Source organism: Anomalospiza imberbis, chromosome 27 (assembly GCF_031753505.1).
Source record: "Anomalospiza imberbis isolate Cuckoo-Finch-1a 21T00152 chromosome 27, ASM3175350v1, whole genome shotgun sequence".
NCBI classification, from domain to species: Eukaryota; Metazoa; Chordata; class Aves; order Passeriformes; family Viduidae; genus Anomalospiza; species Anomalospiza imberbis.
In genome coordinates, this window is record NC_089707.1 from 969,615 (window position 1) to 991,646 (window position 22,032).

The following is a 22,032-nucleotide window of genomic DNA, read 5'->3' on the forward strand; positions in this document are numbered from 1 at the left end:
CTGCCCCGGGGAAAGCGGGAAAGGGGTGGCCCAGAGGAGGGGAATTTCCCCAGCTTTTTTCTCCAACAATCTCCTTGGCTTGTGCAATTAGAGAAATTTGTTTAACAAACTCCCGGGGGAGCGGAGCGGGAAGGTGGGGTGGCGCGCGGCCAGGGCGCTGCTCACACAGGCCCGCTCCCTCCCCGCCTGCGCCTTTGATCAGCAGCGCACTGCGCAGGGGGACGGGAGCCGTTCCCCGTGGCCGGGGCCACGATGTGCCACGGAAGTGCCCCGGACCCTGCGGACACGCTACCCGCGGCAACCCTTTGCCACGTGTCCCCTCAGCTGCTGCTTCGCAGCCCCCTCCGCTCATCACCCCCATTCCCATCTCCCTCGTGCTCGCCAGGGTGGCACGACCCTGGCACCCTGCCACGCTCAGCCTCCAACCTCGCGGCCGCAGGTGCGCACACGTGTGTGCCCCGCTGTGCCCGCGCCCAGCGCAGGCTCCGGGCGCGCACCCGCCCGCTCGCTCCCGCTCTCTTTCTCATGCGATGCCATTTCCATCAAAAACTCTTTACTCGGCACTTTTCCCCTCATTGGTATTCACGCCGCGCGCTCGCTGTCCTGGCGCACAGGTTACTAAAGGAGATTTTGCGGCGCAGCGTGGCGGGGGTCACATTTCAGCCTGCGCCGTCTCGCTTTCCCAAATCGCTGGGCAGCAGCCAGGGACGGCGGGAGGGGGTGCAGGATCCGGCACATCACAGCTCCCGCCAGGCAACCGTGGGACCAAGAGGCCTCGTCGCCTGTGGCAGCGGGGCGAGGCGGGCTGGCGGCGGCGGCTCTGCAGCACAGAGTGATGGGTGGCTCCCTGGGGACAGCCAGCAGGTCACCGGCGCTCGCCGTTCTCCCGGCAGCCCCACATGCCTGTGCAATGTGGGAGCACCTGGAAAAGGGGGTCTGAGCAGAGAGAGGGGCACACACTTGGCGTTGCCACCACCCACCAGCACCCAGATGAGCCCTGGGTGGCATCCACTGTGGGACTGTACCCCCAGAATGACATCCTGGGGTGTGGAGGGAGCAGCGGTGCCTCTCTTTTTCAGGGCTGGTTTGGGGAAAGGGGAAATGTCTGGGTGGAAAATCAACATTTCTCTCTCTTTTTTTTTTTTTTTTTCCTTTGAAAGCAAAAATATTTCTTGGTTTTTCGTGATCAGAAACATGTTGGGGGTTTTTTTGGACAACAGCCGGTCAAATACCATTTTCCCGTGAAGGGAATGCAGGGGCCCTTTGCAAGGAGAGCGAAAGCCTTCTTAAAAAACAAAATAAAACCTCCAGTTTTAAAAAAATCCACCCAGCTATGGACTTGAATAAGCTCTCAGGGAAGAGGGGTCAGCAGGAGGGCTGGATCCCGGCGTTCCCGTGCCAGGCAGTGCTGCTGGAGTGGTGGTGGTGGTAGGAAGGGCAACGTCCACGGCAGGCAGCCCAAAGCTCAGACCTGGGGATTTCGCCCAAAACGCTGCCCAGCCCTGGCTGCTGGCCGGGGAAGGAGGATTAATGCGCTTTTAGAGCAGCGGTGAGTTAACTGAGAAATCAATCCTTGGCAGTGGCTGGCCCCAGGTCCCCCAGCGCGTGAGCGCTGCCGCACCTGAGCCACGGGATCCTTTCCCAGCTCCTCTCCAGGACTTGGGAAGCTCCGGGTCTTGGCGGCCGGCGCAGGGCGTTGGGTCCCGGCCAAGCTGGCACAGAGCGCCCGGCCGCGGGGGATGCCTGCCCAGGGCCGACGTGACGGATGGCGAGCTCAGCCGCCCGCCCGGGTGCGAGCCAGGCCCCGGGATGCCCGGGGGTACCCTGTGCATCCCCTCCCTGCAGCTGGCACATCTCAGGGGTCTGCATATCCCCCCTCGATGGTGAGATCTCAGGTGTCTGGCTGCCAGGGCAGGGAGGGAGGCTGAGCTCAGGCTTTTGCCTGCACCAATTTGTCACATCCAAAAGCATCTTGGTACCAAAAACCCATGAGGATTTGGCACTGGGCACTCCTGGCCCACCATGAAGCTTCGCCCCATTCAGACTCAGCCCTACCAGCAGCCCTCAGCCATGCTGTGTGGACGTCACCAGTGATGCCACATGATTCTGGCAGGGCTCAGCACCCACTGATACCCTGGCTGCTCCCATCGCCTTCGCCACCCTGCCTCGACCTGCCCGGCACACCCCAAGGTGCTGTGGGAGAAATCCTCTCCCCATGGGTCCCTAAGGAGCACATCCCTGCCATCCCAGGGCCTCGCCTGCACTTCCCAGCTTGGGTGCAAGGACTGATGGGGACAGCAGCTCCCTCAGCCCCCTCCCACGGGCAGCCAGCCCCCTCGGAGATGCTCTGTGCTGGCACCGCCATCCCTGCGCCGAGGAGCCACAGCACGGCCGGGGGTGGCAGGCAGTGTGCCAGCTTCACAGGGAGGGATTTTACCTCCCTGACAACTCTTCTTCCCCTACAGTGAGGGTCTCTGGGGATGCTCCCCACCATCACCATCCCCATCCTGCCACCAAGGGCTTGGCTTGTGGCTAGAACAGGTGCAGGAACAACAGCAGTGATGGGGGTAAAACGAGCGCTCCTTGGGCTCCAGGGATGTGTCCAGGGGCCAGGCACAGGGATGGCTGGCACAGGCATCATTGGGCAAGGAATGTCGGTGAGCAGACAGGGCAAGCTGTCCCTGTCCCTGGGGCCATTCCCAGAGAGCTCTGCCTGGCCGGGACCTGCCTCCACCACCTCCAAAGGTGGGACACACTGATCCTCCCTTTCCCTGTGAGTACCAAACTCCTATTCAGGCCCTCCTCGCCATGCACAGCCTGAGGTCAGGACGGATCCCTCGGTGCCACCGTGGCAGTTCTCCCCTGGGCCCTTGAGCTCCCCATTCCAGGGCTGCCCAGGGCTCCTCGGGGAGCCGCCTTTCTCGCTCTTTGCTGTGCCCTGATAAGGGCTGGCTGGGCCAGCCCTTGCCATGGTTCCTCTGCCCAGCGAGCCTTGCCACGCCAGCACCGCCTTGGCCACACCGTCCATGCCACAGCCCCCCCTGCAAGGGGTCAAAACAGGATCAGGCTCCGGCTCCTAGCATCCATCCCCAGCCCTGCCAGGCTCAGGGGAATAGAAAAGGGAGCTAATCCCAATTGCTCCAAGAGCTCCGGGCAGGGCTCTGGGCTCTGGCAGCTGGGCTTTGTTCAGCAGTCTGCAAAGGTGTGCGCACACCCGCAGCGCTGGGCACACGGTGGGATCACTCCCTGCCCTGGTACCGAGAGAACTGTGGGCATGAGGGGCCTGAACCATGGTCAGGGAGGGAACTGTGGGCAGGGCGAAGCTGCCCAGGGAAAGGAGAAATCGGCAGGTACCTGGAAAAAGGGCAGCTGATTTACTGCACCAGGCCCCAGACAAGTTCAAGGTGATGAGGGGGAGAGCGGCACAGCGTGAGCGCCGGCAGCAGCCCCTCATACAGCCGGCTTTACCCTGTCCCTCCCCGCATGCCCGTTCTGGCCCTCCAATCCAGCATCAGAAACCTCCCTGAAAACAGGATCTGTTTTTCCCGGGCGAGGATTTAAGATGGGATCAGGGGCAGGGCTCGCCAGGGCAGGCGGGCACGGAGGGCGCCGCGGGGAAAGCGAGGATCTCCCGAAGGTTGCATTTAAAGAACAGCCTCATTGTTTTTCCCAAACAATACTCAGCAGATGGGAGAATTGAAAGTGTGTTGCAACCTTCCCTCTCTTCCCCCGCCATGCCCGGCTTGCTGCTCCCATCCTTTGGCAGCCGATCTGAGCTCCCGGCTGGAAACCAGTTCTCCGGAGCTACTGGTGGAGGAGGCGAGCACCGGTGCTGAAAAGCCCCGGCGCTTTTGGGAAAGGGGCTTGCCAAAGGATGCCCCAAGATGTGCCCAGCAGGCAGCTCCCTGCTCCAGCCACATGCCTGCAGCAGCAGTGGCAGCCCAGTGATGTGTGGAGCCCGGCCGTGGCAGGGGAGAGGTGGGATCCCCTCGGATGCCTGGAGATGTGGCTGTGACCGTGCCACGTGGCTGCAATGCTTCTGGTAGCCCAGCTCCACCCCCCAGGCCCCGAGCTGTGCCCGTTTGCTGGTACCAAGGTTTGTGCCAGGCCAGCTTAGCCAGGTGCTCCCCGACGCCCCTCGGATCCCGAGCCACTGACTGTAGCACACACGGGGGTCTGTGCCTGGCCACTGGCTCTTTGTCAGGCAGTGCGGGTGCATCGCCTCTGCCACCCCAAAATCAGGTCTGCACCCCTAGGCATGGATCCTGGCAGAGGGAAGAGGGTCTCTGACCAGACCCTGGTGGGACGCCCAGTTTCCAACATTGTGGTGGCCTTGGAAGATGGCACCCATCTCACTTCATTCCCATCCTGCAGGAACCAGGGTAGGGGGCTGGGGTTGTGCTGGGGGCACTGCCAGGTACCAGGCACGAGCCAGAGGTGTAGGAGCATCACCAGTCATAAATTTTGCAATATTCCCCCACAAGAAGTATCCCAAGTATCCCCCCACTGTGGATCCAGGAGCCAAGGATAACTGTTACCCTTTGGAAATCCCTTCGGCTTCTGGGCAGCAGCTCCCAGGGGACACACGTGCAGGTCCCTGGCAGGTGCTCAGCTCCAGGGTTATTTTGGAGCCTGGGCAGCCGGACACCCCCCGGCCCCCGCCCCGCTTCCCCGTGGGCAGGGTGAGGCCTCGTGCGTGGCGGCGGTTCCGGCGCTGCTTCCCTGCTAATCTCGGCAGCTCCCTCTTGACTTCCCGGCCTGGCCCCGAGGGGGGACAGAGGTGAGCTGCGGAAGCGAGAGGAAGTCCCCAGGCAGGGACACAGAGCCGGGCAGGGCACAGAGCCACCCTCTAGCCTGACGGGACACACGGCCGACGCCGTGGCCCGGAGCGTGTCCCGGGCTATTAGCCCTTTGCCAGGGTTATTTTGGTGCCGCTGGGCTCTCCAGCTCGGGCCCGTTCCGGCTGGGAAGGGCGCCTGCCTGCCTGCGGGGTCCCGCGGTGCCAGGGCCGTGCCGGGCTCCAGGGGCTGGCGGTGCTGGCTGGTGGGGAGATGCGCAAAGGCTAAGGCAGGGCGGCTCCCGCGCACGTTCCAATGTATCCACATCACCATCCGCAGCTCCCGAGCCCGGGCGAGCCTGCCCGCCGCGCGGGTGGGATGGGAACGGGAACGGGAACGGCTGAGCTGGAGCTGGGGACGATGGCTGGTCCCATCCGAGCCGGGCTGGATCGGAGCTGAGCCTATGTCGGGGTGACGGGGAGGACACCAGAGCCCTCCCCGTGCCCGGGCAGTGGGGCAGAGGATCCGTGGAGGAAAAACCAGCTCCCCTCCGTCGGCCAGGAGGAGCGCTGGGAACAGCACGCGTTTGTGAGGAGAAGGGCTCCTGCCAGCCCCGGCCCGACCAGCGACCGCACGGCTTCCCACATCACACCAGCACTGTGAGCTGGCAACAACAGGCGCTGCCAACCCAGCACCAGCTGGAAACTGGGAGGGCTGGGAGGTCGTGGGACCCCTGGGAGGGATGGAGTCAGGGTGGGAAAGCCGGGATGGCAAGGAAAGGGAAAAAAAAAAAGAAAAAAAAAAGGGGGGAAAAAAAGAGAGAAAAAAAGCAAGAAAGAAAGAAAGCAAGAAAGAAAAAGAGCAAGGGAAAAATCAAAAAGAAAAATTAGAAGGTAAAAAAAGAAAAAGTACAAATAAGAAACAGAAAGAGAAAAAGAAAGGAAAAGAGTTAAAAAAAAAAAAAAAAGAAAGAGAAGTAAATAAGCCAGATTGAGGTGTGACCCTTGCCAAGTCAACCACACAACAGGGAGCACCACCTCAGGGTCATCTGAGCAGCCCTGGCGCTGCCCACCCTGCCCGTGTCCTCACCAACCTCACGCTGCGGCCGGGGGGAGCCGGGGCCGGACCCCGCGCTGCCCCCGCACCTCAGCGAGCCACGAGGGGACCCCCCGGACCCCCGCGGGCAGCGGGGCCCCGAGGCAGAGCCAGACCCAGCCCGCAGCTCCGTGCCGAGGGAGGGGGGCTGGCACGGGCAGGGGTGCAGCAGCAGCACCCCCTCCCCAGAGCAGAGCCCGTGGGGTGCTCACGAGGCCGGGCCCGGAGCGGGCAGCGGCTGCCAGCAGCGAACAGGTTACGAGGCAGAGAAAGCTGCCTGCTCAATAATTAAATAAATATCAGCGATCAATAAGCACAATGCACAGGCAGAGCCGCAGTGGTCGTGCTGTGGGCGGGGGGGGTTCCTGAATCTCCCCGCTGCGGCCATCCCGGCCCTTGGGGGGGATTGCAGGGACGCCCCGCTTGCCCGCACCGTGGGCCCAGGCACGGCCGCCCTGCCGCGTGCCACCGGACCTCGGCGGCGCGGCCTGGGGTGACATCAGTGTCCCCACGCACGGCTTGGGGCTGTCCCTCGTCACCCCGACACCCTGACGGGGGCTGGCATCGCCCCTCGCCTCGATGCTGAGGGGGTGCCCTCCACATCCTGCCGTGCACGGCGCCCCTGCCCTCTCACCCGCCAGCGCAGCGTGGCACGGCCGGGCGCACGTTGTCCCGAAGCTGGAGGGTTCTGAACAAAATGCCCGTGCCCCCCCCCCCACCCCTTGCACCCCACCATGTGCAGCCAGGCTGGGGGGAGGGAAGGAAAAAGTTTCACGCTACGCAAGAGGCAGCACGGCCGAGCCCGAGCCTGCAGCGCCGACCCCCCCCAGGCTCCCCGAGCCCACCGAGCACCCCCCGCACCCCACGGTGTCCCCCCTCTCCCCCAGAGCCGGCGGCTTCCCCGCACCACCCACCTCTGGACGCAGCGAACAAAAAATAAAACCCAAACCACAACGCAATCTTCCAACCCCCCCACGCCCCAAGTGAAAGTGAAGGCTGAAAAAACCCAAAAAGCACCAGAAACACCATAAAAAAACCCTGCAAAAGGCGAGGGAGGGGGACAGGGGGGAACGCGGCTCCTCTGAGCAGCCCTGCACGGCCCCAGCCCGCCTTTCTCTGTTATGATTATTTTTAGGGAGGGAGGTGTTGCATTTTCTTTTTTTTTTTTTTTTGGGTTTTGTTTTTTGGTTTTTTTTTTTTTTTTTTTTTTTTGTATTGCAACTGCTAAAGTCTGTTGCGGCGAAAGGAGCAAATTGGGGGGAGGGGGACGCGGGGGGGGTCCCGGTTACCTGGGTCAGGCAGAGAGGAGACGAATACATCCCGAGCCGTGCTGGGAAAGTGCCTAATTGCAGGGCTGAGACTCGAGGCGTAAAAGTTACTGAGTCATTTCGGAGGCTGGAGCAGTCCGGGCGTTTTTTCTCTCTCTCTCCTCCGGAGCGGCTCTGCGGGGCCCGGGGGGGGGCAGCCGGGCACGGGGGGGCGGCCCCGCGGGAGGGGGGGCCGAGGAGGAAATAAAAAGATTCCAACTTCCACCCCACCGCCAAAAAAACTAAAAAAAAAAAAAAAAAAAAAAAAAAGAAAAAGAAAAAAAGAAACCAAACCAAAACAAACCAACCCTTAAAAAAATTAAAAATAAAAAGCAAAATTTCCCCCCCCCCCCTTGGAAAATAAAGCGCTTTTTTGTTGTTGTTGCTTGTTTGGGGTTTTGGGGGGGCGGTTTAAAGAGGCAGGAGGGTCATCCTCGCCCCGGGGGGGTCGGGGGTCCGCACCCAGCCTGCAGGCACGGGTGGCGGGGAAGTTAGAAGGGAAGCGGCTCCATCCGAGACCCAGGCAGCGGAGAGAGAGAGGAAAGAAAGAATGAGAAAATGAAAAAAAAAAAAAAAAAGACCAAAAAAAAAAAAAAAAGAGCGAGGAATGAAGTGACGTTATGAAAAAAGCCCATCCCAAAATATTACATCCCATTTAAAGATGTAGGAACCCCCTTTGGCTCGCAGGGCCGAGGCGCTGCGGGGCAGGGGGGGCGGGGGAGGGACGGGGCCCCCGCGGACGGCGAATCCCCCCTCGGCCCGGCGCGGCCAGCGCGGAGCGCCCGGCTTTGCTTCTTTTGGGGGCTTTATTTTTTAATTCTTTTTTTTTTTTTTTAACTAAACGGAGCCAATCCGGCGATGGGAGAGAAAAAACCCTGCAGATTCATGTGCAACTTCTGAGCAGCGGCCCCGGCGCGGGGGGGTGGTGGTGTTGTTACTCCCCGCACCCAGCTCCGGTGCGGGGGGGCCGCCCCGCGCTGCCCCCGCCGCATCCCGCGGAGACGCTTATCCCCCCCCGCCCCCGCGTTATTTAACCACCGGCAGCATCGCGGTGCCACGGGCAAGCCCCGCGCTCCCCCCTCGTCCCGGGGAGTCCCGCAACCCCACCCCGCACAAAGAGAGCGGGAGGCGAAAAAAGCGGAGCCTGCACCCGGCAAACTCCAAACCGCAAGTTCTCGCTCCGCAACCCCCCGGCCCTGGCAGATCGCGGGCGCTAATGACGCTAATTAGAGAGCGCGCGGGGAGCGCCACGGGCGGAACACAAAGGGGATCCCCGGGCACCTCCCGGCCCGGGGGGGCCGCGCCCCGCTCCCCTCCCGCACCGGGGGTCGCCGGTCCCTTCAGGGGGCTGACCCGCAGCGCGGCCGCTCCCGGCGCGGGGCCGCGGCTCCAGCGCTGTTTCCCCCCCCCCCCCCCCCAGAAAATAAGAAAACCGCTCTTTTTTGGCCGTTTTTTTTTGGTGTTTTTTTTTTGGTTTTTTTTTTTTTTTTTTGGTTTTTTTTCTTCCCCTCTGCGGGGACAAGCCCCCGCAGCGCCTCTTCCCGCACAACTAATTTCCACTCTCAACTTCTGCCGACCCCCGCGGCCCATCCCCGCCCGGGCTTGGGGTTCACCCCGCACACTCCCCCCGCAGGGACATCTCCGTCCCCGCGGGATGCGGCGGCTCCGCGCAAACTTGGGCGGGCGGGCCCGGTCCCCGCATCCTCCCGGGGCGGCTCGGGCCGCGCCGCCGCGCTCCCCCCGTGGCCTGGCAGGAGGAGAAGCGGGCGAAGCCCCGCACAGCGGGGCCGAGGGAAATGTTTTTATTCTCACATCGAGCACGGTGATTCCCTTCTCCCACCCCAGTACGGGTAGGGAGGCCCCGCGCAGCGCGGACTTGAGCGCGACCCTCCGGGCGTCACTTCCAAGTTCAAGTCGGTGCGGCTGGCGGCCTCTCCGCCCCTTTTTTAGCGGCCATTTTCAGCTCCATCCAGTCCTCCGCTGGCTGCGGAGGCTCCCCCCGCGCCGCGCCGCGACCTCCCCGCCGGGCGGCTCCCGCCGCCGCCTCCGCCCCCCGGTACCGCGGGGCGGGTGGGCAGGGGGAGGAGAGACGGCGGCAGCTTCCCCCCGCCCGCCCCCGCCGCCCCGCTCCCCCCCGCCCCGACACCGTATTAAACTCGCCCCGCCGCCCCCTCCCCGGCAGCAACTTTTGCTCGTGGGGGCACCCGCAAACACACGCACACGGGGGGGTGAAGGGGAGAGGGGGGGAAGTAGAAGAGAAAACGAAAGTGTCATGGGACCTACCATCGCCAAGTGCAATTAACGGGCTCCAAGTTGCTGCGAAGCGCAAAGCAAAGAGGATGGATGGGCTGGTTTGGGATTTTGGTCTAAAACGTGTGTTTTCCACCGCGCCGAAGGAGGAGGAAAAAACCGCTGCCCCGCGAAAGAATTAAAAAATTAAAACCCCAATAATAATAATAATAACAATGATGGTAATTGTAGCAAAAGTCCTCCGAGGCCAGCGGCACAGCACAGTGTCCCCCGCGGGCGGTCACCCTCGCTCCGGCTCCGTCGCGCTGCCGGGGGCCATGCTCCGGGCGGGGGCCGGGCTGCGGGGCGGGGGGCGCGGGGCGGCGGTGACGGGCGGCGGGAGCGCGGAGCCCGCGCCCGGCCGGCCTTATGCGCTGCGGGGGTGGCGGGGCTGGGGGATGGCGGGGGGGGGTTGCGATGGGTATTTTTGGAAGGCAAGCAAAAAAAAAAAAAATTTTTTTTTTCTAAAAATTAAAAAAAAAAAAAAAATTAAAAAAAATTAAAAATAAAGCCCGGGAGCGGGGCGGGCGGGCGGCGCCTACGGCAGAGCAACGCGGGCATCCCCCCCGCGCCCCCCCGGCGCAGCCCCACTCCGGCCGGGCACGGCTCCTCCTCGCAGCCCGCAGCGCCCCGGCCCCATCGCCGCCGCCCCCGCCTCCTCCTCCTCCTCCTCTGCCTCCTCCCCTCGCCCGGGGCACCGGCGGCGTTGCGGCGGGGACGCTCCCGGTGCGGGGGCGGGGAGGGAGGAGGAGGAGGAGGGAGAGAAGGAGGTGGAGGAGGAGGAGGAAGGCTCCGGCCCCGCTCGCCCGGCAGCGCGACGGCGGCCCCCGGATGGTGCGGGTAGGTGGCGGGGGCTGCGGCGCGGCCCCCCCGGGGCCGGCTGGCTGCGGGGCCGCCCCTCCGGCCCTGCCCGGCGCGGGGGAGGCGGGGGGGGCGCGGCCCCGGTGCGGAGCTACCGCAGCGCGGGGAGGAGCCGCGGGCAGCGCTGGGCCCACCGCCCGCCCCCGCCCCGGGCATCCCCCGGGCACCCCCGGCCCCGCTCAGCCCTGGCCGCCAGCTCCCAGCCCGGGCATTCCCCGGGCGCGGCCCGGCTCCGCGGGGATTCGCCCTCACCCTCATCCCACCCCGCACACGGACACCCCCCCCGTTCCACGGACACACCTCAGCACCCCCGGTGCGGACGCCCCCCGGTCACTCCAGCTCCCCCGGTGCGGACACCCCTTTGGTCACCCCTGGGTGCAGACGCCTGCCCTGGTCACCCTCCCTGCCACCCCCCTGTCCCTGGTTCAGACGCCCCCTGGCAGTGTTCCCCCCCGACTCCAGCCCTCCCGAGCATCCTCCATCCCTGTCCCCCCACGCTCCCGTGTTGTGTTCCCTTCACCCCTTCCCCAGGAACACCCCCGGCTTCCCCCCGTCTCTTAAAGCCACAGGCTGCTTTGCACCGGGGCTGGGCGCCTTGGGGGCTTTGCCCCCTCCCCAGTCCCACTCAAAAGTTGGCAGCGACCCGGGCACTGGGTTTGGTGCCGCTGTGGGGAAGGGCTTGTGGGGGGGAAGAGCGATTCCCTCATTTCTATCGACCCCTTTTGTGTCTGGACCTGGATTTTTAACCCTTGTTATCGAGTAATCCTTTAATCTCTTAATCCTTTCAAATAACCATATTTTTCTATAGGAAGGCAACCAAAATTAGATATTTTTTCAGTTTGCTGAGGGCCGAAGCGTGCATCGTGTGCCTGGATTTTTCGGCACGCTCTGTAGTCCTGAACAAACAGGAACATAATCTCCGTCTGCCTTGAGCTCAAATGGTTTCAGTGTGATAAATAATATGCTAAATAATTTATTGTATATTTAAAAAATAAAATTAAAGCAAACTACTCAGTCATTACACTAGTTTTTATTCCATACATTTTCCTCTCTTTTTTATATATATGTATATATATATTTTTTTTTAGGGGGGTACTCTGAGCCTGATCATTTTTACAAGGGCTCAGTTCAAATTTAGCAGGGATTTTGGATACATGGGAGGTTTGTTTTATCCATCCCCCATATCCCCTTTGCCTGCTAAACCCACCACATGCATACCAAAATACTGGACATTAATTTGTACATTCACAGGGTATTGTATAATATAATATAATATATATATATATATATATAAAATATATGCATATATTTACTGAGTTATTTGTCAAACACAAGTACGGCCATCAGCCTTATGGAAATGAGATCTAATTTTATTCCAGCTGTCTATAAAAAAAAAAAAAAAAAGAAAAATTCTTTAAATTTAAAACCTCTAGAACTTTTTTCATGTTGTTTTTTGGGGTTTTTTTTAATCACCATCTGCTCCCCCCCAAAAAAGCCACTTCCCTGTTTTTAAAGCTGAAAAAAAAAAAAAAAAAAAGGCTGAAATGAGCAGTTCCCTCGCCTCGTCCCAGCTCCAGAAGCCTCGAGGAATGTAAACTCGGCGGTAACTCCGCTCGCAGAGCACAGTTTGCATTTTCTGCCCGGCTCTGAGCGCGATACGGCGCAAAAATAAACCCTGGGAAGAATTTGCCAATTTTTAACCGCTTCCAAGGCCGCCGTGGTGCCCGCTGGCAGCTCCCTCTCTCCTGCCAGCTTTTTATTTTTCTCCAGCGATTCCTCGTCTCCCCTGGCCTGGCGTGTTTTGGGGGGGATGTGGATATTTGGGCATTTGGGTGTTTGGGTATTTGGATATTTGGATTCAGGCTGTGGGAGATTGCGGGGCTGTGCCAGGCTGGCAGTGCCAGGGTGGGGAAAATGGCAGAGAAAGGCAGGGCTGGGATTTTATTTTCCCTTCTGCGAGGCCCTGGGGTGCAGGGTGATGGGAAGGGGTTATTTATTTCTTCATGATAAAGAAGTTATTATTTATAATAAATAATTGTTTATATTTATTTATTATAAATAAGCAACTGCCGTGGTTATTTATTTTTGTAATGCTGTTAAAATATTTCCTGGGTGATTCAAAGCTGGGGCTGAAGGGCTGCTGGCATCGCTTTTGAGACATCCCCGTGGGCTTCCAGTGGCCCAGGGGCACACCTTGTGTCGCCCCAAATTCATCCTGCGGTCTGTCCCCCCAAAATGATCCCATTTCTCCTCTGCCAGGGGGGATTCGTCCTGCAGGAACCGTAGCAGCCCTGGCCGGATGGAAATAATTTCAGTGCAGTGAGTGGCACCTGGCACTGACAGGGCTGAAGGCAGAGCGAAGGGCACCCCAAATCCTGACCTCTGATCCAGGGGTCACTCGGGCATCAGCACCCGGGGGTGCTGCAGGATTTGGGGTGCCATGGGCTGTGCTGCCCATGGGGTCCAAGAGCTGCCACCAGACCCTGTGGCCAGCGTCCCCACTCCCCCTGCTCCCTGCAGCCCCTCAGCCTGAACCCCAGTTCCTGGCGTAACCCCTAGGCAGAAAAACACTAAAAATACAAAAATCCAAATTTTTTTTTTTGTGTTTCCAGGCTGCCTGTAAACAGTGTTTTGAGGATGGGGGTGGAATCCAAACCAAATTTAATTTTCCCGTGCAGGCCATCCCTGCTGCCTCAAATAAAACAAAAAGAGTGGGGTGGATTTGGGGCGCAGTTCTGTTCCTCCAAATGGTTTTTCAAAAGGATTAAAGCCTGGAGGTGGAAGCTGAGTTACCCCGATTCCAGGGAGTGGCTGGATCAGGCCCTTTGTTCATTCCATGGGTTTTTATCCCGGCCTGTTCGTGAGCTCACGACCCCCCATCTATAAAAGCAGTGCTTGGAACAAGTGGAAATTTGTGGGCCCCCCCACCAAAGCTGGATTTTATTTCTAAAGGGCATTTCATGGTTGATTTGTGCTGCTAAGACACCTCGATGCCAACTTTTGGGCTCAGCCAAGGAGGTGCAGATACCCGTGGAGCAGCACAGGGCTGGATGCCCCCCACTGCCACGGGAAAACATCCCCAGCCTCATTAACCCTTTTTTGGGGCTCATTTTTAGCATCTTTACAGGGGTTTTTTTCCAAGGTCCCATTCGGCTGGGCGCAACAGCACGGCCGAGCCACGTCCCTCTCTGGAAAGAGGGAGAGAAAGGGAAATAATCTATGTTGGGATAGTTTTGTTGCTGCCTTTCTTTGCGTTTAAAATAACTTTTAAGGAGAATATTCTGGTTTTGACCAGAATTTATTTACTTTATTCCTGCATATGGCTCTTGGCCTGAGTCCCAAACAGGCAGAGGTCTGGCCTGGCTCGATTCAAAGCCAAAACGTGCAATGAAAAGAGATTTTTTTTCCCCCCTTTTCTCTTTCTTTCTAAAGCAGGTTTTTAACTAGTGAAATTGTTGCTGACAATGAGGGGATTTCAGTTTAAAAATTGCTAGCAGATTTCAGGGAATTATTCTGCAGGAATTTCAAGGGGTTTTAGGATTTTTCCTGTGGCTTTTTATTGTTTTTATGGCTGCAAGTTAGATGTAAAAAAAAAAATAATATGAATCCCCAATTTTTCCCCCTACTCTGTATTTTTTCCATTGGCTCAAACATCACCTTTTCCCCCTGGATTTGTTGGAACCAGCCCTCAAAGAGCTCGTGTAGCCCTTTCCCTGCTCTCACACAGTGTGGCACAGGGAACCGTGACCTCACCGGAGAAAAGCTTCCCCATAATGACCCTAAAACTTGGTTTTACATCAAAAAAGGGCTTTGGGGGGGTTTCCAAATAGCTTCAAACACCACCACGGGCCCATGGTGCTGCTGCCCTCCCTATGCTGGGGCTGGGGCCAGGACTTTTGCAGCCACGTGTGGATGGAGGCACCAGGAATTCTTGCAAACACCGAAATTTCACTCGTTAAAAAAAAATTCCCAACAACAACCAAACCCCAAATGCAAAATGCAACCAGGAAACATTTCCTCACTCTTGGGTTTTTTTTGGTTTTGTTTTTTTTTTTTGTTTTTTTTTTTGTTTTTTTGTCCGCAAGAAAAGACATAAATCAAATCTGGCCACTCTCCCAGGGCTGGTTTGTCGTGTTGGTGTTGGGGAATTTGGGGAAATTTCTGGAGTGGGAGGAATGGGGAGGAATATGGCCTTGACTCTTTGTTTGGAGTGAGTGAATCCCAGTTTGGTTTTTGTCTCCTCCCTGCAGACACAGCTGGCAGAGGGGGGTCCTGCCACTGTCCCCATGTCACAGTCACGCTGCCGTGGCAGCCCCTCGGCCCCTGCAGCTCAGGTTTGGGAGCAGGAGCTCCCCAGTGCCACGACCCCGGTGACATCCCCAGCACAGGGATGTGGCTCTGCACCACCACACCGAGCCCAGCAGCGCCACAGTGCCAGGGGGGCTCCCCAAAATGTTTGTGTGCCAAGGGGAGCGGCACCCAGGGGTGAGGGGAGGACAAAAATCCCCCCAAATACGGAGGGGAGGGCAGAGGAGCAGGGAAGCTTGGGGGAGCTGAAAGTGAAAGTGGCGGGCATTGGGTACGGCGAGCACGACGAGTGTTTTGGGGACCCAGCTGGCACCCTGTCCCCTGGGGGATTCAGTCCCCAGGAGCTGGGCCTGGCGAGGATACAAGCAGCTGCTGGCGGTGTTTCGGAGCCCCAACAGAAGTGGGAAGGAATCCTGGGGGAATTTTAATCAGTTGCCAAAGCAAACAGAAGCGCGGGGAGGTAACGAGGTACCTGCTCCGTGCCGGATCCAGCACCTCCGGCTCAGCCCCCGCCCAGCCCCCTTCCCACGGTGCGTGCCCGGCCCGGCGCTCCGGGGCGATGCCAGGGCAAGCACCCGGCAGCAGCGACGGAAAACCGCCACGGCCCATTGCAGCAGCTCCACGCCGGGGCCAGCTGTGGGGTTCACATCCCAGCACAGCCCTGGAGCCCAGAGCTGGCCTCGGACCCTCCAGCGGCCCTTAGATGAGGCCTTTGCTGTGGTGGGAAATGGTTTCTCTGAGGATTTCGTTTGCCAGAGGAGAAAGCTGAGCTGGAATTTGCAAGAAGAAAGTTTGAGGGGAATAGCAAATAATTATTATATTAGTTTTCCAGAAGGAGCTTCCAATTGTGCCGGCACACAGCGACGTGTCCCGGAGCGACACAAACGGGGGGAATACCCAAAAGTGATATTAGGTGAAGGGTCCCTTTCCCAGGAAAAGTTTGGCAACTCGCAGACTCTGTTGCCAGCCTCTGTCTGCAGCTAAACCAATTACTGCAGACAAATTGGCATGGACATTTGCCTCACTGAGCTCTCGGCCGCACAAAGGGCTCGCCTTCCCTCCTCGCCTTCCCTCCTCGCTTTCCCTCCTCGCCTTCCCTCTCCTCGCTTTCCCTCCTTGCTTTCCCTCATTTTCCCTCCCTTTCCCCCTTCCCTGACACGATTTTACGAGAGAGGAAAATTACTCGGATGCTGAGCGTACTGTAAGTAATAAGGGCTTTGAAAATAGGCTCCTAATTAAAAATGATACCACTGCTCGTTTGTTTTTAAGCACATATTAAACTTTTTTCCTTTTCCTGCTGCATTCAAATGTTGGGGTTGTTGGCTTGGGTCTTTTTTTGTGAAAACTGGCTTTCCATGTCGTGATTCTGGTTTGATTTGATTCCCCCCTTCTGCCCCCCCCGGGGTCTGCTTCGAATTAATGAAAGCCAAATCCAAGAAGCTGGAAAGGGATATTATAGAATTTTCCATGTCCTTATTATTTTTTTTATTAGTGGGACCAGGCAGCTCAGCAGAGCAGAGTTTGTGATTGGGGGAGCTGCGTGAGGCACTGGTGGGGGGACAGCAGCCCCCACCTGCAGCTCAAGGAGCTCAGGCTTGGGGGGCACGTGGCCCAAGTGTTTAGCACAGGGCATTGAGCTGCAGCAGGAGAGGGGACGCTCTGTCTGAACACGGGGTTTGCAGGGTCACCCCCCCTGCAGCACCCCAGGCTGGAGGCAGGGGACCCCCAGGCTGGTGTGACAACCCACACCGTGGTGTCCTGGCATGGCCAGCCTGGGGACATGGAGCAGGCACCGAGGGCTGCTGTAACGTGCCAGGGGCTCCCTGGGGGATGTGGTGGCACTCGGGGATGTGGGTGCTGCTGGCTGTGAAAGTGCCCCAAGGCCGGGCATTGCCCCCAGGCAGGTGCCCAGTGGGTGGTGGGCGCTGTGAGACCCCGTGGGGTCAGTGCCAGGGCCAGGCACCCTCTGCAGGGTGGGGGGCCTTGGATAGCTCTGGGAAGGGGGTACAGGGGCTGTTTTGTGGTCCTGGTCCAGCCTTGGCTCACAAACCCCAAATGATCGCAGGGCCAGGGGCTGGGGGCATTGACGAGCTGCGTGGGGACAAACACCTCACCTTGCCCACCCCGCCCCGTGCCAGGGCCAGGGAATTCGGTGCCGTTGGATTTGTTCCCCGCCTGTTTCGCACTCGGGGCGCTCAGAGCAGGGCCTGGAGAGTTAACACCAGCCACGCCAGCTCTTGGCCGCCGGCACATGCTCTGCCCGGCCCTGAACCGCCGCCAGCTCCCGCTCCGGCAACAACAGCCCCCATTGTGTGCCAGGCGCCCTGCGCCAGCACCCAGCTGCCGCCCGGGCCGAGGGTGCAGCGCAGGGCCACAAGTGGACTTTGTATCCCCGCTTTGGGCTGCTGGGTGGTGCTTTGCTGCTTGCTTTTTTTTTTTTTTTTTCCTAATAGGAAGCGAGGAAAACAGGGCGTTCGGCTCCCGGCGTTTCGCCCAGCCGCTCTGCAGCGAGCCGGGAGGAAAATATTTTTTTAAAGACAATTGCTTGGCTCTCTTTGCCTTTTTTTTTTTTTTTTTTTTTTTTGCCTGTATGCTTTTTTGCCTTTCATTTTCCTTTTTTTGCCTTTTTTCCCCCGAACTTTCCCCCTCTTTTTTTTTTTTTTTACCTTTCCCCCCTTTTATTCCACCAGGTTGGTTTTTTTTTTTTTTTTTTTTTTTTTTTTTTTTTTTTTTTGTTTTTTTTTTTCTTTTCCTTATTTTCTGCTTTTTTCCTGGTTTCTTGGGTCCCTCCCTACGGTGGCCCCGGGTGCATCGCCTCCGAGGGGCTGTGTTTACCCAAGTGGCACCATGTTTGTCACCGGGGCTGGCTTGCTCCGGTGTCTAAATATGTGGTGGAGGCACGTGACAGCGGGAGCAAACATCCTCTGCTGGCTGCCAGCGTCGGGGCTGTTCCTTCTCCTGTAGGATTGGGGCTGAAGCCTCCCAGCTGCTGCACCCAAATGCTGCCCTGGGGCTCAGCCCAGCCCTTCAGCTCTTTTGGGGTGAAGAAGGGGATCTGTGCTCCCCAGCCCAGGCTGCCTCGCGGGGCCCAAGGCGGGATCTCTCCCTGCTGTCCCATTGCCATGGAGCTGCAGGAGAAGCGCCATATCCCTCTGTGTTGCAAGAGGGGAAACTGAGGCACAGCTCCTTACTTGCAGGGGCAAATCAGACGCGTGGGGGAGGATTTTCCTGCAGGATCTTGAATCTTTTAAAATCAACATTTTGGGGCCTTTTGGGGTGAAGGCTGTTGCCATGGCAGAGATAGGGGGTCTCACACACCGCTCCTGCTCCCGTGGCACTTAGGACATGGGTGAACTCTGTGCAGGGAGCATCCCTGGCTGGCCAGGGGGGTGGAGGGGAAGGTGCCCAGCCCAGGTGTGCAGGAGGGCACTTGGCAGCACAAAGCCAGCAGGACCCGCGGGCTCTCACCGAAATGCCCGCGCTGGCACTCCCCACCTGCCCAGCCATCCTGGCAGGGCTCCCAGAGCGGGGAGGGGGGGGAAGGCAGTGCCACGGGCCAGGAAGCCGAGCCAAATCTCAGCCCAGTGATAATGTTGAACATTGATTTCTGTATTCCCCTTCCTCCGGCCTGGCAGGACTGTGGGATGTGTGGAGCCAACAGCTCCTGCAGCCGGAGCCTCCATCGTGGGGCATCCTGCATCCATGTGTGCCCTGCATCCCAGCCAGCTCTGAGGCCAGACCTGCCAGGGGGAGCTTCAAGGCAGAAAGAGCCTCCGAATAAAGGGTGTTTTGGAGGAATGGAGGAATGTTTCTGAATCCAGGGGGTTTTTGGATGCGAGCAGGCCTTTCTGGGTGCTCTGCTGTGTCCAGCATGTGCCAAACTGAATCTCGAATCCCAGCCCTGCCGTGGGCTCTGGATTCCTCTGACACCCCAAACACCCCAACACCCCCTGAATCCCCCATGCTGCACCTGTGTCTGCCACTGAGATGGGAGCAGGGCTGTGGCGAGTGCAGTGCAATCCCTGGGCTCCCAAGTGTCTCAGAAATGTGGGTTTCAGGTCACATTCCCAAACCCCTGCAGCCGGAACCTCTACACGGAGCATGGGTCTCTCCAGCCTGGGTCATCCCAGACCTGCCAAGGTTCTGGTGCAGGTGTCACCCCGCTCCTGCCCCATCCTTCCACCAGCCGTGGAGGGGCCACGGCAGCACTGGCACCCCACAGCAGCCCCGCAGCACCATAAACCCAGCTCCAGCCTTGGAACTGCGAAGTCTGTCTCGAAACCAGTCCGACTAGAATAACTGGGAAGGCAACTGTGGTTTCTTTTCAGGAAAAAAGAGATCTCGAAAAAGAACTGAAACTGTTTTCATTTGGACAAAAATATTCCTAGACATTTTTCCACATTTTGCCAGCAAGAAAGAGCATTTGCTTTTCATTTTTCAATGGAAACCCAGAGAAATGTAATTGAAAATGATGTTTTCCCTGAGAAAGAAGAAAAAGGCAATTACTGCTAAAAATCCATTTTGGTAAAAACAAAGCAACTTGGTGAAAGAAAACCCTCCCCAAAGCAGGCCTGGCCTGTGCTGACACAGTTCCCCCTGAGCTCTCATCCTGCCGGGTGCCGCACGCCGGGGCCGGCCGATGGCCGCTGGTCACTCTGAGTCCCTCGTGTCCGGAATGGCCGGGAGCTGGGAATGGCCAGGAGCCAGGACTGGCCTGACAGCAGGAATGGGACACAGCAGGACACCCCCACCACGTCCCACCACGTCCTCACAGCCCGCCTGCATTTTGGAGCGGGGTGTGAAGCAAACATGAGACGACCTCAAACACTCAGTCCCATGGTGCTTTTTGGAATAGTGATAATTAAATTCAGACTTTTTTCCTTTCAAAATGCCCTGGAAAAATCCAATCACTTTGCAAATCAAAATAAGCATTTCCAATTAATCCTCTAACTTGAACCACATGGCTTTTAGGGAACGCGGTTGCACTCTGCTGAGACGCTATTTTTAAACCGGTGACGACTCCGGCGATGTTCCGAGCGTGCTGCAGACAGGCACGGCACGGTCCAGGCCGCCGGGGGCTGCGGAGGGAGCTCGGGGGCTTTTGTTCCCCTCGCTGTCCCCCGGGTGTGCAGGCAGTGTGACCAGCACAAGGGCAGGTGACACCTCTCACTGCAGGGACACGGCTTGTGGCTCCCTGAGCTCTGCTTTCCTCCTCCAGCGGTGGTGGCCACTGTGGCAGAGGGGACAGACAGCCACAACCTCCTGCTCCCTCCAGCCGAGGGGTCCCAGCAGCAGCACTTCCACATTGCTCCCCTGGCTGGGGGTTAAGGCTGCACAAACTCATCACAGGCTGCTTGGGCACCGGGGCTGTGCCAGGGACGAGGGTGGCTGGGGGTGTGAGGACAGCGCCCATGTCACAAACGGAGCATGAGGACATTCAAGTGTCCCCCCAGACTCCTTCCTGGAGTACTGCAGACACTCTGCCAGCGGGGAAAAGCCTCACTTGCAAGGCCGCTATACCTGGCACCACTCCCAGTTGTGCCAGTGGGAGGAACTGGTGGCATACTGGGTCACCTTCCCCTCTGACACCTCTTTTGTCCCTGGAAACAGGAGCTTTGAGCCCGTGGTAGACAAAGGCACCCAGGTGAGGGATTGGGCCAGCTCCTGCCTGCTGGTCCCTGTCGCTGCCCCACTCCAGCAGGGGCATTTCCAGGGCCCCTCCATGGCGGTGCCAAGGCAGTGCTGAGCCGTGCCAGCTGCCACCCGCCGGGCCTGGGGGGTTATTTTTAGCCCTGGCTGGGGATTTGGGTGCTAAGCAGCCGGCACCTCACAAGCTGATTTGAGCACTAAGCTGAAAAGCTGGGGACGTGGCCAAGGCAGGCACGGATCCGGCCCCGGCCCCCACCTGCCCCCGGTGCTGGGGAAAGGGGAGCCGAGCCCTCTGGGGAGGGGGCGATGGGCGAGCCTGAGGAGCTGTGGGCCGGTACCCCCATGCTGCTGCCCGTGCCTGTCACCCCCGGTGCCCAGGGGTGCCAGGGGCAGTGACATGGGGGAATGGGGCTGTCGGATCCCCTGCAGGCAGTGGGGGCTGGCGCTGGGCAATGCCGCCGTGGGCTGGGCGAGGCAGGAGCAGGCCCCAGCCAAAGTCAACTCAGCCACCGACATTCCCAGGCTCCATGTGCTGACGGACGCCCCAGTGCCCGGGGCCAGGGCAAACGGGGTGCTATCCACCCCCCCAAATCCTCCTCTTCCTCACACGTGTGCTCCTGCACGTGTTTTTCCTCTGGGACTGTTTTGGGAGCAGCCAGGAGCCTGCAGCATCCCCTTTCCTCAGAGGCTGAGGCTGTGGCGGGGCCAGGGTTGGGTTTGGCACTGCTTTGGGCACGGAGCCAGCACCTGGAGCTGGAGCTATGGAGATGCTTGGGGCCCGGTTCATCCCACTGTGGGGATACTGTGAAGCACCCACATCATCTGTGCAGGGAAAAATTAGGGTGCTGAGCTGCTCTGGGAGCTGTGGCAAAGGAGGGATGGCAGGATGAGACACTGGAGTGCTGAGAGTGCCCTTGGCCTCAGCCCAAAACGTCTCGATTTGTCCCCTGACCAGATCCTTGTCACCTTCATCACCTCCTGCCGATTCCTTGTCCCCCATGCTGGGATCCCCAGCAGCCAGGCTGCTGCTTGGGAAGGGGCCATTCCCCTGGGGACACCAGCACGGTGACACGCTGTGGGTGGCTCATCACAGCAGGGCTGACCTCAGCCTGTGCCCCTGCTGTCCCTCACCAACTCCAGGGTGGTGCCCACTGCTCGCAGAGCCTGCAGCCTCCCCGCCGTGCCAGCTGGCTGCCGGCCCTGCCTGGCACCGGGGCCTGCCCGCTCCTGCCCGCACATGCCAGCGGCAGAGCCGGGCCCAGCCCCGGTGCTCAGCACCTGTGCCAAGGAGCGCAGCCTGACCCTGCCGGCACCGCGCCTGGCCCCGCACGTCACGCTTGGCTCTCGCACCGTGACGGGCTCGCTCCCCGCACTGGGCTCGTGGCACCCGGCACCCGCCGTGCCTGGCATGGGCAGCGTGGATCCAGCCGGCTCCGCTCCCCTTCCCGAGGGAGCCGCAGCATCTCCGGCTGCGCCCGGGCTGGTGGGTGTTTGGCAGACGGGCGTGGAGGCGGCTCTCGGCACTGAACCTGTGCCAAGCAGGCGGCTCCGAAATGCTGCTGGTGCCAGCGGGGCATGGCTGGACCCCAGCGGTGGCCGGGGCTCCCGGGGGAGCTGGCGGGGGTGAGAGTGGGGAGCATGCCCAGCCCTGGGGGAGAAGGGCCCTTTCCTGGTTCTGCCAGGCAGGGTTAGGGGGGCTCTGCGGGAGGAAGGAGGCGGCTGCGTGCGGCGTCCGGCCCTGCCGT

The 22,032-nt window shown here is 59.4% G+C and overlaps 1 protein-coding gene across 5 annotated transcripts in view; it reads right to left on the reverse strand.

Annotated features, from left to right (window-relative positions):
- The window catches only part of NFIC (nuclear factor I C), a 39,609-nt gene extending 29,794 nt beyond the window's left edge, over positions 1-9,815 (reverse strand). For 2 of the 5 annotated variants that reach the window (XM_068173983.1, XM_068173982.1), the window contains exons 1-2: positions 9,464-9,812; positions 7,163-7,422 (exon numbers count right to left, since the gene is read on the reverse strand). In XM_068173983.1, coding sequence (XP_068030084.1) covers positions 7,163-7,192 — 30 coding nt within the window. In that variant the 5' untranslated portion in view covers positions 7,193-7,422; positions 9,464-9,812. Of the gene's footprint in view, positions 1-7,162; positions 7,423-9,463 lie in introns of all 5 variants that reach the window. The other 3 variants (XM_068173980.1, XM_068173978.1, XM_068173979.1) reach the window with 3 other exon arrangements.
- Between the last annotated feature and the right edge of the window lie 12,217 nt (positions 9,816-22,032).